The sequence below is a fragment of the Schistocerca nitens genome, chromosome 1 (genome assembly GCF_023898315.1).
Source record: "Schistocerca nitens isolate TAMUIC-IGC-003100 chromosome 1, iqSchNite1.1, whole genome shotgun sequence".
NCBI classification, from domain to species: Eukaryota; Metazoa; Arthropoda; class Insecta; order Orthoptera; family Acrididae; genus Schistocerca; species Schistocerca nitens.
Genome location: NC_064614.1, coordinates 1192321849 through 1192335587, shown reverse-complemented (window position 1 = coordinate 1192335587; position 13739 = coordinate 1192321849). Strand labels below are relative to the sequence as shown.

General features: G+C 35.0%; 1 protein-coding gene across 1 annotated transcript in view; it reads left to right on the top strand.

Annotated features, from left to right (window-relative positions):
• LOC126200889 (serine protease snake-like) overlaps nucleotides 1-9441 on the top strand; it is a 77546-nt gene extending 68105 nt beyond the window's left edge. Inside the window, exons 5-7 of the mRNA XM_049936744.1 lie at nucleotides 2396-2673; nucleotides 7677-7819; nucleotides 8847-9441. Coding sequence (XP_049792701.1) covers nucleotides 2396-2673; nucleotides 7677-7819; nucleotides 8847-9017 — 592 coding nt within the window. The 3' untranslated portion in view covers nucleotides 9018-9441. The remainder of the gene's footprint in view (nucleotides 1-2395; nucleotides 2674-7676; nucleotides 7820-8846) is intronic.
• Nucleotides 9442-13739: the final 4298 nt, after the last annotated feature.

Below are 13739 nucleotides of genomic sequence, written 5' to 3'. Positions count from 1 at the left end.
AATAAAAGGAGATTGTATGAGTACTCCTAGGAGAATACTAACCTGACTTTATTACATATTTCAAAAGATACAAAACTAAAGCAACCTGGCAAATTGTAAGGAAAGAAATGGGCACCAGGCCAGTTAATCACAGTAATATAGAGCTGATTATGAATAAAAATAAACTAATTGATCCCAAACATGTAGCTAGTACTTTCAACAATTATTTCTCTAATATAGCAGAGCAGTTTATAAATACACACCTTGACAAACAGCCAGCCAGTCATTCAGATCAAAATATTCATCCAAACACATTATTCATGTATCCAGCAACACCTAAGGAACTGTCAAGAATCCTAAAAGAATTACCTAATAAATATTCAGTGGGTGTTGATGAGAAACCAGATGCTATTATTAAAGTTAGTGCAACATTTCTTGTGGAACCACTAACAGACATAGTAAATTCATCTTTTGAGAGTAGTGTGTTTCCAAATAATATAAAAACTGTAAAAGTAACACATTTGTGTAAGAAGGGTGCAAAAAGTGATATTATTAAATATAGGCCAGTTTCAGTATTGTCAAGCTTCATCAAAATTATGGAAAAAATGTTCCTTAGGAGATTAACAGTTTTCTTAAATAAAGAGAGGCTAATAAGCAACTCCCAACATGGGTTCAGAGCTGGGAAGTCAATGCAGACAGCAAATTTTGCCTTCTTAAATAATATTAAAATCAGTGGATGATAAGCAACACGTACAGTATCAGGGATATTTCTGGATCTAAGTAAAGCGTTCAGTGTTATTGATCATGGCATTCTCTTGGGTAAATTAAGTAACTGCGGAATTAGAGGCCAGTCTGAAAACGTGCTCCTGTCGTACCTCAGTAATCATCAACAGATTACAGAAATAAAACACAAAGTTAGTGAAACACAAAAAATTTCTAGTTTTTATAGTGATGAGGAGAAAATAAAGTATGGAGTCCCACAAGGGTTAGTTTTGGGACCTGTCCTATTTCTGCTGTACATAAATGACTTGGTTCATAAAATACATGATGGAACCACTGTACTCTTTGCAGATGACACTAATATTCTAATTAAATCACAGAATGAGTAAAATCTGCAGGAGGCTGCAATATCAGTTATGCATACTGTAGTGCACTGTTTCAGACCAATAGGCTTATCATAAATTCTGAAAAAGCTGTGGCAGTTAACTTTCATACCACCCACAACCTCCAGCCAGCAAACCCTGTTTTCACTATCGAAGAAAAAAAATTGTGTGAAGGTCAGTCATACAAAATATCTAGGCATTCATGTCCAGGCAGAGCTGAAGTGGAAGGTGTACCTACACAATTTAAATTAGAGATTGAATTCATTAACATATGATGTTAGGATCCTCACTCAGAATACAAGCTGCTCACCAGTGCTGACAATGTACCATTGTAACATACTGTCGCTACTTATGTACGGAATAATTTTTTGGGGGAATTCTACAAATTCTACAAAAACATTTAAAATACAGAAAATGATTATCAGTGTGATAAAAAAAGCTAAATGCAAGAATTCCTGTAGACCATTTTTTTAAACTCAAAATGCTGCTGCTGCCTTGCTTGCACATATATGAAATACTAATTTTCACAAAAGGGAGTATCTTAAAAAAGGAAAATCTCTTCAGGCACAGCTATGATATACACACATATGAAACTAGGCAGTAGATGAACCTATACATGAACACAGTAAATACAAACTTATGCAAATAGGAGTGTATCATACTGGAACTATGTTACATAACTATTTGCCTTCTTTCATAAAATGCATACCAACATTAAATGTATATAAAATAAAGTTAAAACAGTTCTTGCTTGACCACTGCTTCTATTCTTTGTCTGAATTTATGGAACATCGAAACAAGTAAACCTTATTTACGAAATTTTTCCAATTGTCAATTCATAATATAGTTTACATTGTGCTTATCATGTCACCTTATTACTTGATTACTGCTATTATAACATACAGAAGCAATGTAGTACACCAGCCTACACTATTATGCATTTTGATTATGTCAACAATGTAGTCAAAATGACTACTGTATTGTAAATTAACTACTTTACCACTGTTCTATATCACACATACAAACAATGTACTAAAATGATTCTTGGACAAATAAACAAATTTAAGTACTAAAATTATGGGGAGAGAGAGAGAGAGAGAGAGAGAGAGAGAGAGAGAGAGAGAGAGAGAGTGAGTGAGAGAGAATTATCTGAATGACCTATTGTTACTAAGGAAGGGCTATTTTTATTTGTTTTTGGTTATAAAAAATTACTGATAAATGTGGAAGACTGGAATAAGGCCTGTTGATAGCTTTATACAAATATTTATCATTTTACAATCAGCAGAGACTAAAATAAAATTCAATCTCTACAGTGGTATTGTGAGACGTGTACGCCTGGGTGATGTTGACTTGACAACACCAAATGGTGACGATGAAACTGTGCAGGTGATCAATGTTGACAAGGTAACGCCACATCCCTTGTACAAAGAGCTAAGAGTGTTCCATGATGTGGCTGTCCTGCATCTACAGACACCAGCTAAACTTAGCTCACGAGTTCGTCCTGCTTGCTTGAATTCATTAACACAGCTCCCAACAAATCGAGTAATTATTGCAGGATTTGCAGCAGAAAGCAATCGATCAACAGAATTTGGTAAGTTAAAAAAGTATTTAAAGTGCCACTTTTCTGCAAGAATATTATTGTAAGAGGATGGCATTTAAAAAAGTTAAAAAAAATTGTTTCTATTCAGAAAGCATCTTTGTGATCTACTTTTGAGTGTATTATTTGTTACTGAAATATAAACTTCTCTCATTACCTACAGTCACCTAGTGGAAATCCAATGCAAATATTTCTTTAAATTTTGTGGTACGTCTCCTGTATCTTTTCAAGGGCTTTCCCTATTTCATGTGCATTTTCTTCACTTCGTTTATAAATATAGACACTGACACCCATTACTGTTTATTCTAAAAAGTATAGATCTGTATCATGTATTTGCATTTGTTAGAAAACATACATACATCCATAAAATATAGAAATTATACTATATCTTATTTGCACGTGACAAATGATATTCACCTTCAGCTACTGAAGTAGCAGAAGGTGGGAAGATGAAAAGTTATTTGTTCTCCTTTGCCAACCTCTTTGTCTCAAAGGACGACTTGCACCTAACCTCCTCACTTAATTTGTTTTGTACATCTTACTTCTGTCTTCCGATACAGTTTTTAACCTCTACAGTTCTTGCAAGTAACATGGTAAGCTACCCCTTAATGGCTTACATAAGTCATATCATCATGTTCTTCCCTCTTGTCAATGTTTCCTGCAGGTTCCACTCCTCACTGATTCTGCAGAGAACCTCCTCGTTTCTTATCTTATCCCTCCATCTTATTTTCAACATCCTACTGTAGCACATCATCTCAAATGCTTTGTTCTATTCTTTTTTTGTTTGTCCCACAGTCCATGATCCACTTCCATACAGAGATGCTGTGCTCAAAACATATGTTCTCAGAAATTTCTTCCTCAAATAATGTTGTATGTTGGAAACTGGTAGACATCTTTTGGTGAGGAATACCCTCTTTGCCTGTGCTAATCTGCCTTTTATATCCTCTGTGCTTTGTATGTTGTGTAATTTAGCCCCCAGTTTTCAAAAGTTTACTGCCGATCACATTTCTGCTACTCGTCATTATTTTCATTTTTCTTGGACTTTCTCTCAATCTGTATTCTGTACTCATTAGACTGTTCATTCCATTCAACATGTCCTGCAATTCTTATTCAATTTTACTGATGATAGCAATGTTATCAGCAAATATTATCATTGATACCCTTTCAGCCTGATTTTTAATCCCACTTTTGAACCTTTCCCTTATTTCTATTTAGTCATTTATATTTATTTATTAATTTATCTATTGATATCAATATAATAGAGGGAAACATCCCACGTGGGAAAAATATATCTAAAAACAAAGATGATGTGACTTACCGAACGAAAGCGCTGGCAGGTCGATAGACATACAAACAAACACAAACACACACACAAGCAGATGTCTGCTTGTGTCTGTATATGTGTGGATGGATATGTGTGTGTGTGTGAGTGTATACCTGTCCGTTTTTCCCCCTAAGGTAAGTCTTTCCACTCCTGGGATTGGAATGACTCCTTACCCTCTCCCTTAAAACCCACATCCTTTCGTCTTTCCCTCTCCTTCCCCTCTTTCCTGATGAGGAAACAGTTTGTTGCGAAAGCTTGAATTTTGTGTGTGTGTTTGTGTTTGTTTGTGTGTCTATCGACCTGCCAGCACTTTCGTTCGGTAAGTCACATCATCTTTGTTTTTAATTTATCTATTTGTTGATGTAGCACACATTTTATCACATTAATGTTGTAACACTTGTAAAAATAGAAGCCAGTATAAAAATTTAGAAATTTACATTCATGTACAAAATATAGGCACATCTAAGTTGTAATATTATGTTTAGAATGGTAGCTTCTTTATAAACACAACTTGATGGGTTGTAAACAAAAATAAAAAAACAAAACAAAACAAAAAAACACTGTTCTATTTACATATACAAAGTAAAAGTCTATGTACATACATACAGACAAAAGATGCATAGCTGAAAAGTTACTGCTACATATTGACTGATTTTACTGAAGTAAGAAATATGCTACTTAAATTTGTATAAAAATGCAGAATTTGATGTCTGCATAGAAGGGTAACTACACACATCAATTAACAGGGAGTACGTTTGGAAAAGGAGTTTAATTTTTTCTGGAAATACTTTGATAGATATAAATTTCTGAATACAGAAAACACGAGGCAGAACCCACAAATTTGAGTAATATTCCAAAATCCATTAATGGTATAGTAGTTGTGGATTATTAGTAGACCTTTCACCTCTCTTTTAAATGCATTAAAGTTTGGTATTCCTTTGATCTTATCTGGCAACGAACTGAAGAGAATTTTTGGTTTATATAATACACTGTATTGGTATATTGATTTTGTGAAAGTAACTTCTATTCCTTGTTGCATAATTTTTGGCATCACTGAATGATGTTGAATACTCTTGAGTCCTAATGGAATAGATACTCTCAAGAATAAATTTAGACTGGAGGATAATAATTTTAATTTTTTAAGAATGCCTCTATATGATTCTTTGAAAGGAACGCCTTTTATTAATCTTACACCTTTCTTCAGAAATATAAATTACTGTTTTACAAATGTGGCATTGTGTCATTGATGCTTTGATTCATACATTGAACAACAGTGGCAAAAGACTGCAACCCTATCTTACAACCTTCCAAATCTGAGCACTTTGTTCTCGGCCTTCCATTCTTATTTTCACCCCTAAGTTCTGGGATGTATCGTACACTGTCCATCTTTAACTGTAACTTACACTTACAAGGTGTGTTCAAAAAGTAAGGTGACTTTATATTTTTATGCAAAAAATATTTATTTATTCATGTTGTTGCCCTCAGGTACAATACACTTGTGCCAACGCTTCTTCCAATTCTCGAAGCACTTCTCACAAGCACTTTTTGGTATAGCTTTGAGTACTTCCAGTGATGCAGTTTTTGTTTCCTCAATCAGAATCTTTGTCCTTTCAAAGGTCTCTTCAGTTTTGGGAACAGGAAAAAGTCACAGGGGGGCAAATCCGGTGAATATAGTGGCTGAGGCATGATTGTCATGTTGTTTTTGGCAAAAAATTTCTCACAGGCAATGATGAATGAGCAGGTGCACTGTCATGCAAAAGCCATGAATTGTTTTTCCACAATTCCTGAGGTGTTTGTGTATCGCTTCTCGCAAACGGCACATAACATCAAGGTAATACTCATTGAACAAACGACCTTGAGGCAAAAAAATCATGATTCACAATACCTCGGTAACTGAAAAAAACAGTGAGTAAAACTTTGACATTTGATTGAACTTGGCATGCTTTGACTCTCTGCGATGTTTCCATTGGGATGGTCTGACTTTGGTTTTGACGTCATAACCATAAACCCATCTTTCGTCACAAGTTATGACCCTTTTGAGCTAATCACGATCATCATTGGCGTCATTCAAGAGTTCTTGAGTGATGCTCATGAGACGGTTCTTCTGATCAAAATTGAGAAGTTTTGGAACAAACTTTGCTGACACACGTCTCATTCCCAACATATCCAAAAAAATTACATGACACGAGTCAACTAATATGCCACCATCCTCAGCAACTTCTCTTATGGTAATTCGATGATCTTCCAAAATTATTTTCTTCACAGCTTCAATGTTATCATCTGTTGTTGATGTGCTGGGGCGTCGAGAGCAAGGTTCATCATTGGCATCTTCTCGGCCATCGTGGAAGAGCTTGTACCACTTGTAAAAATTTTTGTTTCTTAACTTGGAGCAGACTCACCGTATGCCATTGTCAACATGTAAAGTGTTTTAGAGCACTTGATTCCATTTTTCACACAAAATTTGATGCAGATTCTTTGCTCCATTTTTTATAATAATTGAAAATTGCTGAGCACACTAAAACACTCCTAAACTTTCTATCTGTCAAAAACAAATAAAGTATCCTGTACACTTGAAACTGTGAACATATGTTTGGGACATATGTACCAACATACTGAAAAAAAGATCAATAATCGAATTATGTTGGCCATGCAATTTGAAAAGTAACCTTACTTCTTGAACAGGCCTTATATTTTTCTGAGATATTTAGCCATCTTGCACCATTTTAAATTTTCACACAGTTTCTAGGTCAACAAATAATATGAATTCATCTTGATTTTTCGTAAGTCTTGGTCCTATTATCAAGTGCAGCATCAGAACCGCCTTCACCTTTCATCAGTCAAACTGATCATCATGTAACAGATGCTCAGTTTTGTTTTCCATTCATCTAGACAGCTTTGTTCATAAAATGCTTTTGTCATTGGCTGAACTAACAAAGAGGCTCACCGTTAAGACATTAGTACATGAAATCAGTTTTTCTTGGATATTGAGACATTCAGAGAATCTCTAACAAGTTGGAATGAGGTTTCAATCAGATTGACAATGTTGACGGCATTTCACATAAGTGATAGTGTTACTTCCAAATACTCATTAAATAATTCTGCCATGTTGATGAGAAGAGATTTGATTCATGAGTCCTTTAGCTGTATCTGAATAATTGGTGAAGCAGCTGAGAATGGACTATTTGGTCATGTGTACAACTTACTCAAAAATTATTGTTCGAGATTTCAATAATAGATCTTATACTTCATGCAGCTTGTTTTTATATTGTTCACACTACTAATCATCTAGTGTGTCAACAACATTGTATCATTATTTCTAGCTACTTTAAATTAATTTAATTTAATATAAATTTTTATTTATATTATTTAATTTAATTTAGTATTAATTTTTATTGTTATAAATACTTTACATGGATCATTAAATAACATTAAAGTCTATAAATGTTTACATTATTGTAAACTTACAGTTGATTGATAAATAGACTTTATAGCTTTTCATAAACTTTATCACTGAGATAATATTAGTTGATGTAGCCTACAACTCATACATTTCTATATATTTAAACAACAGGGCATAAGGTCCTGCTAAAATAGGTTGATTTTTTAAAAATACATCCTTTAAAATTTGTAATTCATTTTGTCTAAGTTATACTCACTCACTTCTTTCATACAGGCACAGCACGCTATGTGGATGTCACTGAAATACCTGCATTACAGTGCCAAAAAGCACTCCCACAACTGACTCTCATGGGTGTCAAAGCTAATGAGTCACTGATATGCGCTGCAGATGAAGCTGGTGGCCGTGACTCTTGCAGGGTAAGATGGCTCTCATAAATGCAGTCATGCTTTCGTTCATCTGTTGAAAACATATGTTGTTTCATTGATCACCTCATGAAGTAAATTTTGTGTGTGTGTGTGTGTGTGTGTGTGTGTGTGTGTGTGTGTGTGTGCCTGCGCCCATGCACACACACACACACACACACACACAACACACACACACACACACACACACACACACACACACGCACACACACACACAAACACACCAGTATTTATTTAGTACTGCTTCCTGGATATTTACTGATATGCGCATATAATTGTGAAAGAGGGAGTTATAATAGATGGGGGAAAAACTACTTACAACTAATTATCGCTGGTTTAAAGGAGATGTGTAAACCTAAATGTAATTAATCAAGTGATTTATGAAATGGATGGGTTAATAATTTGGTCATATAATTTACATTGAGGATTCCCAGTCTGTTGCTTTATGTCCTTGGACAGGGTGAAGAGACCTATTGTGAATATTTTTGGAATTAACTATGTTAATGCCATTATAAACTTCATGTCAAAATAAGTATTATGGATGCAAATTTATAAAAAAGCTTTTCGATTGTTTTTATGTACAGTATATCTCAAGATGTGGGTTTGCCAAAAAGTATTAAAATCAGAAGTGAATAGCGTGCGATAAATTCATAAATTAAAAAGAGGAAAAATATCCAAAATAGTTCCATCAGTTTCCCATAATGACACAGCATTTTCAACAGTTTACGAAAGAGCAGTTAGCATGGAGTAAAAATGCAGAGAGATTTTCACATTGACAAAATAAGATAATTTATGAAATATTAGAACTTTCTGCATTTCGTTATAGAATAAAGTAGTCCAAAACTGCTCCATCACATCTGACCAAATTCTAGATTTAAGGGTTTTGATGCTGTTGTACTGCAAATCGAGAAACACATAACAGATCAAGGGGTAATGAGCCACTTATATTTCATTTTCACAAATGATAATTTATTTCAGGATTTGGAAAACTGAACATATTTTTCATTACATTTTGTTTCAGGATGATTTGGGAAGCCCCCTTCAAGTTCGGCTTGACAAACCTCACTGTCAGTTCAGTGTTGCTGGATTACGTTCTTTTGGATCAGTGCTCTGTGGGAAGCCAGGTGTCCCTGCCGTGTATACTAGCATTGCTGAATACTTAGAGTGGATAGAGTCTGTTGTTTGGCCTTAAATATTGGGTATCAGTGTGAGAGATGAAAGTATTATTCAGATATGAAAAGTGGTACTCAGCACTGCAGACAACTCTTGACAGTTTACTGTGCAGTGTATTTAATGAACTGCAGATGAATAGGGTGGAGTGTTAAAAGTATTATTGGATGACAGTAAAAATGCAACTGTTGCATCTGTGACTTGGAATTTATTATTGGTAAGCAAAAAACCAGAAAAAAACCTCTGTCAGATATTTAATATGGGCTCATACTTATTTTTGTAGCCCATTTCTACACTGCCATTTCCATGTCAATTTTTACAGCTTTATGGTGACTACAGCAAACACTAAATAAAATTTGAGATAGAGAATGTTTACAAGAAGCAAAGTAGATACTAATGCAGTGGTTTCAGAAGTTATAAAGCTCATAAAAGACCATGATATTTCAATCACATTGCTTTACCAGTTCTTACAATTTTGTAATTGAATTAAAAACTATTGTAAATGGTGAATGTGAATTTCTAAATAAAGGAACTGAATCCTTGATCTTTTTTTATTGTGACTTTCCACCTATTTTGTTCTTCTACATCTACATCTACATCTACATCTACATCTACATGATTACTCTGCAGTTCACATTTTAAGTGCTTGGCAGAGGGTTCATCGAACCACAATCATACTATCTCTACCATTCCACTCCCGAACAGCGCGTGGGAAAAACAAACACCTAAACCTTTCTGTTCGAGCTCTGATTTCTCTTATTTTATTTTGATGATCATTCCTACCTATGTAGGTTGGGCTCAACAAAATATTTTCGCATTTGGAAGAGGAAATTGGTGACAAAGTTTGTAAATAGATCTCGCCCCGACGAAAAACGTCTTTGCTTTAATGATTTCCATCCCAACTCGCGTATCATATCTGCCACACTCTCTCCCCTATTATGTGATAATACAAAACGAGCTGCCCTTTTTTGCACCCTTTTGATGTCCTCCATCAATCCCACCTGGTAAGGATCCCACACCGTGCAGCAATATTCTAACAGAGGATGAACGAGTGTAGTGTAAGCTGTCTCTTTAGTGGACTTGTTGCATCTTCTTGTTTGAAACTGCCTACAGTTTATTTTGCACAGCAAGCAGTTGCTTTATACCTTAACATTGTAAAATTTTCTTCCATGTGATTTGGGTTGACTGAGGGGGATGCAAAAATTGTTGACTGCTTGGTGAGAGAAAAATAATTTAATAATTTTGAAAATCAGAAAGACCTCCAGTTTGAGGATGATTCTTAATGGAACAATTAATCACAGCAAATGAAAGGGATTCGCAGTAGTGAGAGAGGTATGAATGGGTTATCTCCTAGTGCCATATTTCATGATTATGGTTAGTTTTACGATCTAGGAAAAAAATAACCTGCCTCACTTTAGATAGGTATGCATGAGGCAGAGGGCTTCTCTGATGAGCTGACCTGGAGAAAACTATTACTCCTTTTATGTTCTGACTATGAATTTGGGAAGTTAAAAACTGCACACTCTTGAAAAGTGTGAGAATGACTCTCTTAATTTTTACATAATGCACCAAGGACCATTTTCACACAGTTCAAGCCAGCCAGGAATGAAACTGATTTCACTTACCTCCTTTTACAGATATGAACAACTGCTAAATTGCTTCATCTTCTCTACTGTGAAAGGTGCCACAGGACTATAATGATAATTATGTAACCTAATTTCTTCACTTGAGTGGTTATTATTAAATATGAATGGACATACTCCCCTCTGCCCAAATTCTATTCAACACTAAAAATGTGAAGATACCAGAACAATGCAAAACAAGATGAACCATAACATATACACTGTTTTACTACAGAGATCATAATATTCCATCTAGCACTGATATTATTTGTTGTAATGTTTCACCATATACATCTAATAATTATCAAGACTGATTTCCCTGTCAATTGGAAGTTGTATAGGCTATAAATTACATCAGTCATATTCTTAGGATCCTATGACAAGTGATCTCTGGGACCTGGAGAGGACATATATTTTATTTGGGTCTAATATACGAAATTACTTAGCACTGTAAATTCTTTAGTATTATAGTGCAAATATTAAATACAGCATACCCTAAAACATTAATTTTAAATTCTGGGAGGATACTATTACTAGAGTAAGAGTTGTTGAATTGAAAATTCTTTATTTCAATGTTAAACTTGACCAGCTAATTCATAAGATCATTTTAAGATCTGCAGACTGTTAAATACACTTGTACCATGTACATGATTTCTTTCTGTAATAATATTAAGCCCTTAAACTTGTTGTAGCTGTCATAGTATTTTGTTCATGCTCTATTTTTACAAAAATGAAGTATTGGCAATATTAAAGAATACATGTCTAGTGAAACAGTTATAAAAATATAAGTATTTGTATTTTGAAAGAACTATCCTTCAATGTTGAATTTCCTCAAGAAATTATTCCATGTATGTACTATGATGTATCTCAGTTGTTGTCCCCCCCCCCTTTTCCCCCTCCCAAACCTTTGGAAGAGGAGGAGGAGGAGATTAGTGTTTAATGTCATGTTGACAACAAGGCCATTAGAGATGGAGCACAAGCTCAGCTTAGCGAAGGAAGGGGAAGGAAATTGGCTTTGTCCTTTCAAAGTAAGCATCCTGAAATTTGATGAAGTGATTTAGGGAAGTCACTGGAAACCTAAATAAGGACGTCTGGGCATGTGTTTGAATCATTGTCCTCCCAAGCCTTTGGAATACATAGATTGTGCCAGTGTTTGCCTGAAGGGTTGAGATGGAGCAAACCATTGAACAGTGTTGCACAGACAAATATTGTATACATTGAACAAATCTGCAATGGAGGCTGTTGATATTATCCGAGAACTTTACAAGGATTCTGGAATCACTTACAGTCTGAGTAGCTTCATTGAAGTGCCTCAACAGCCTTGCAGATGCTGACTTACTTATCTACACCCACACATACATCTACATGACTACTCTACAATCACCACTTATGGGTTTGTCAGAGTGTTCATAGAACCATTTTTACTATTTCTAAACAATTCCACTTTCAAACAGCATGTGGGGAAGAAATTAAAATCTAAATTTCTTTATGAAGCTTCTGAGTTATCTTGATTTATTAAGATGGTCTTATTTCTCCCAACAAAGGTGAGAGTCAGCAAAATACAGAAAGATTCAGAAAAACAAGAAATTGAAAGACTGTTTTAAAATCAATTTATTCATGGAAGAAATGCTATTTCAGAACACACAATGTAAATTTATCTCTTGGGAGATATCTCGCAACTGAGCTTCACTTTTTTTACAAACATTCCTGCACTCTGTTAGATAAACTATGCTTGGACCAGAGCAATATTTCAAAAGAAATTCTGACAATGGCTTCTTGGACCTTAGCTTTCAATTCTGATGTAGCTGATGGACTATGATACACTGAATTTTTAAGGTAACCCCACAAGAAGAAATTGCATACTGCTAGCTGAGGGGATCTGGGAGGCCAGGGAAAGTCCCATTTCTTGAAATTATATGATTCTCAAACAACTTGCATACAGCAACCACCAATATTTAGGTTGTGTGGGATGTTGATTTGTCTTGCTGAAACTGAACATTGTCAATCATTTGTGGAGATTTCTGTAGTTTCTGCACAACAAATTTTTTGAGCATGATGACGTACAGATCCATTGCAACTATAGTTGTAAGGCCATTGCCATCATAAAAAAATAACAGCCTGTTATACTATATGATGACACAGAATGCCACACAGTAACATTGCTTTTGTGCAATGGACATTGGTGTAGCTCTGTATGATTTTTTTGTGCCCAGTAGTGAAAGTTCTGCATAACAAATCAACTAAGATAGAAATGGGATTCATCTGACATCCAGAGGTTGTTAACAAACTCATTGTCATTGTCTATCTTTTCAAGCATTCATTCACATAATTGTCATGTAAGATGATCACTGAGTTTCATTTTCCAGACATTCTGCAACTTGTATGGATGGTAATGTAAGTCCCATACCAATATTATCTGGAAACTTGAACTATACAACCGTTAAGGTGATGCATGGACTGAACAATGTGATTGTCTAAGACAGCAGCTCAAACAACATCTACAGTGCCTTGTGTACGAGAGATTCACACATAGCTTCAAGGTTTCTTTTTCATTACTATACCTGTTTCCTTAGGTATTGAATAGAATTGGAGAGAAGAGAGATTTGTGGCACAACTTGACTAGAAGGTATAGGTTGGTAGGAGATATTCTGAGGCATCAAGGGATCACCAATTTAGTACTGGAGGGCAGCATGGAGGGTAACAATCATTGAGGGAGACCAAGAGATGATTACACTAAACAGATTCAGAAGGATGTAGGTTGCAGGATGTACTGGGAGATGAAGAAGCTTGCACAGGATAGAGTAGCATGGAGAGCTGCATCAAACCAGTCTCTGGACTGAAGACCATAACAACAACAACAACAACAACAACAACAAGTCATTGTGTGTGAACTGGGAATTATAATTGATCTGTGTCATAAAATATATTAATAGAATTATTTACGATGAGGGATCAATGTGTTCTTTATGTAAACAAACATAGTATTCCGTATGCTTTCGAGACTTTTATTTTTACAAAACAATGAAAACTTGGGATTGTAGTTACGGATGTTGTAAATAATTAGAATGATAATTTTTATGAAATCTTACATATTCGTGTATTAACTGTTAAATGGACTTGTA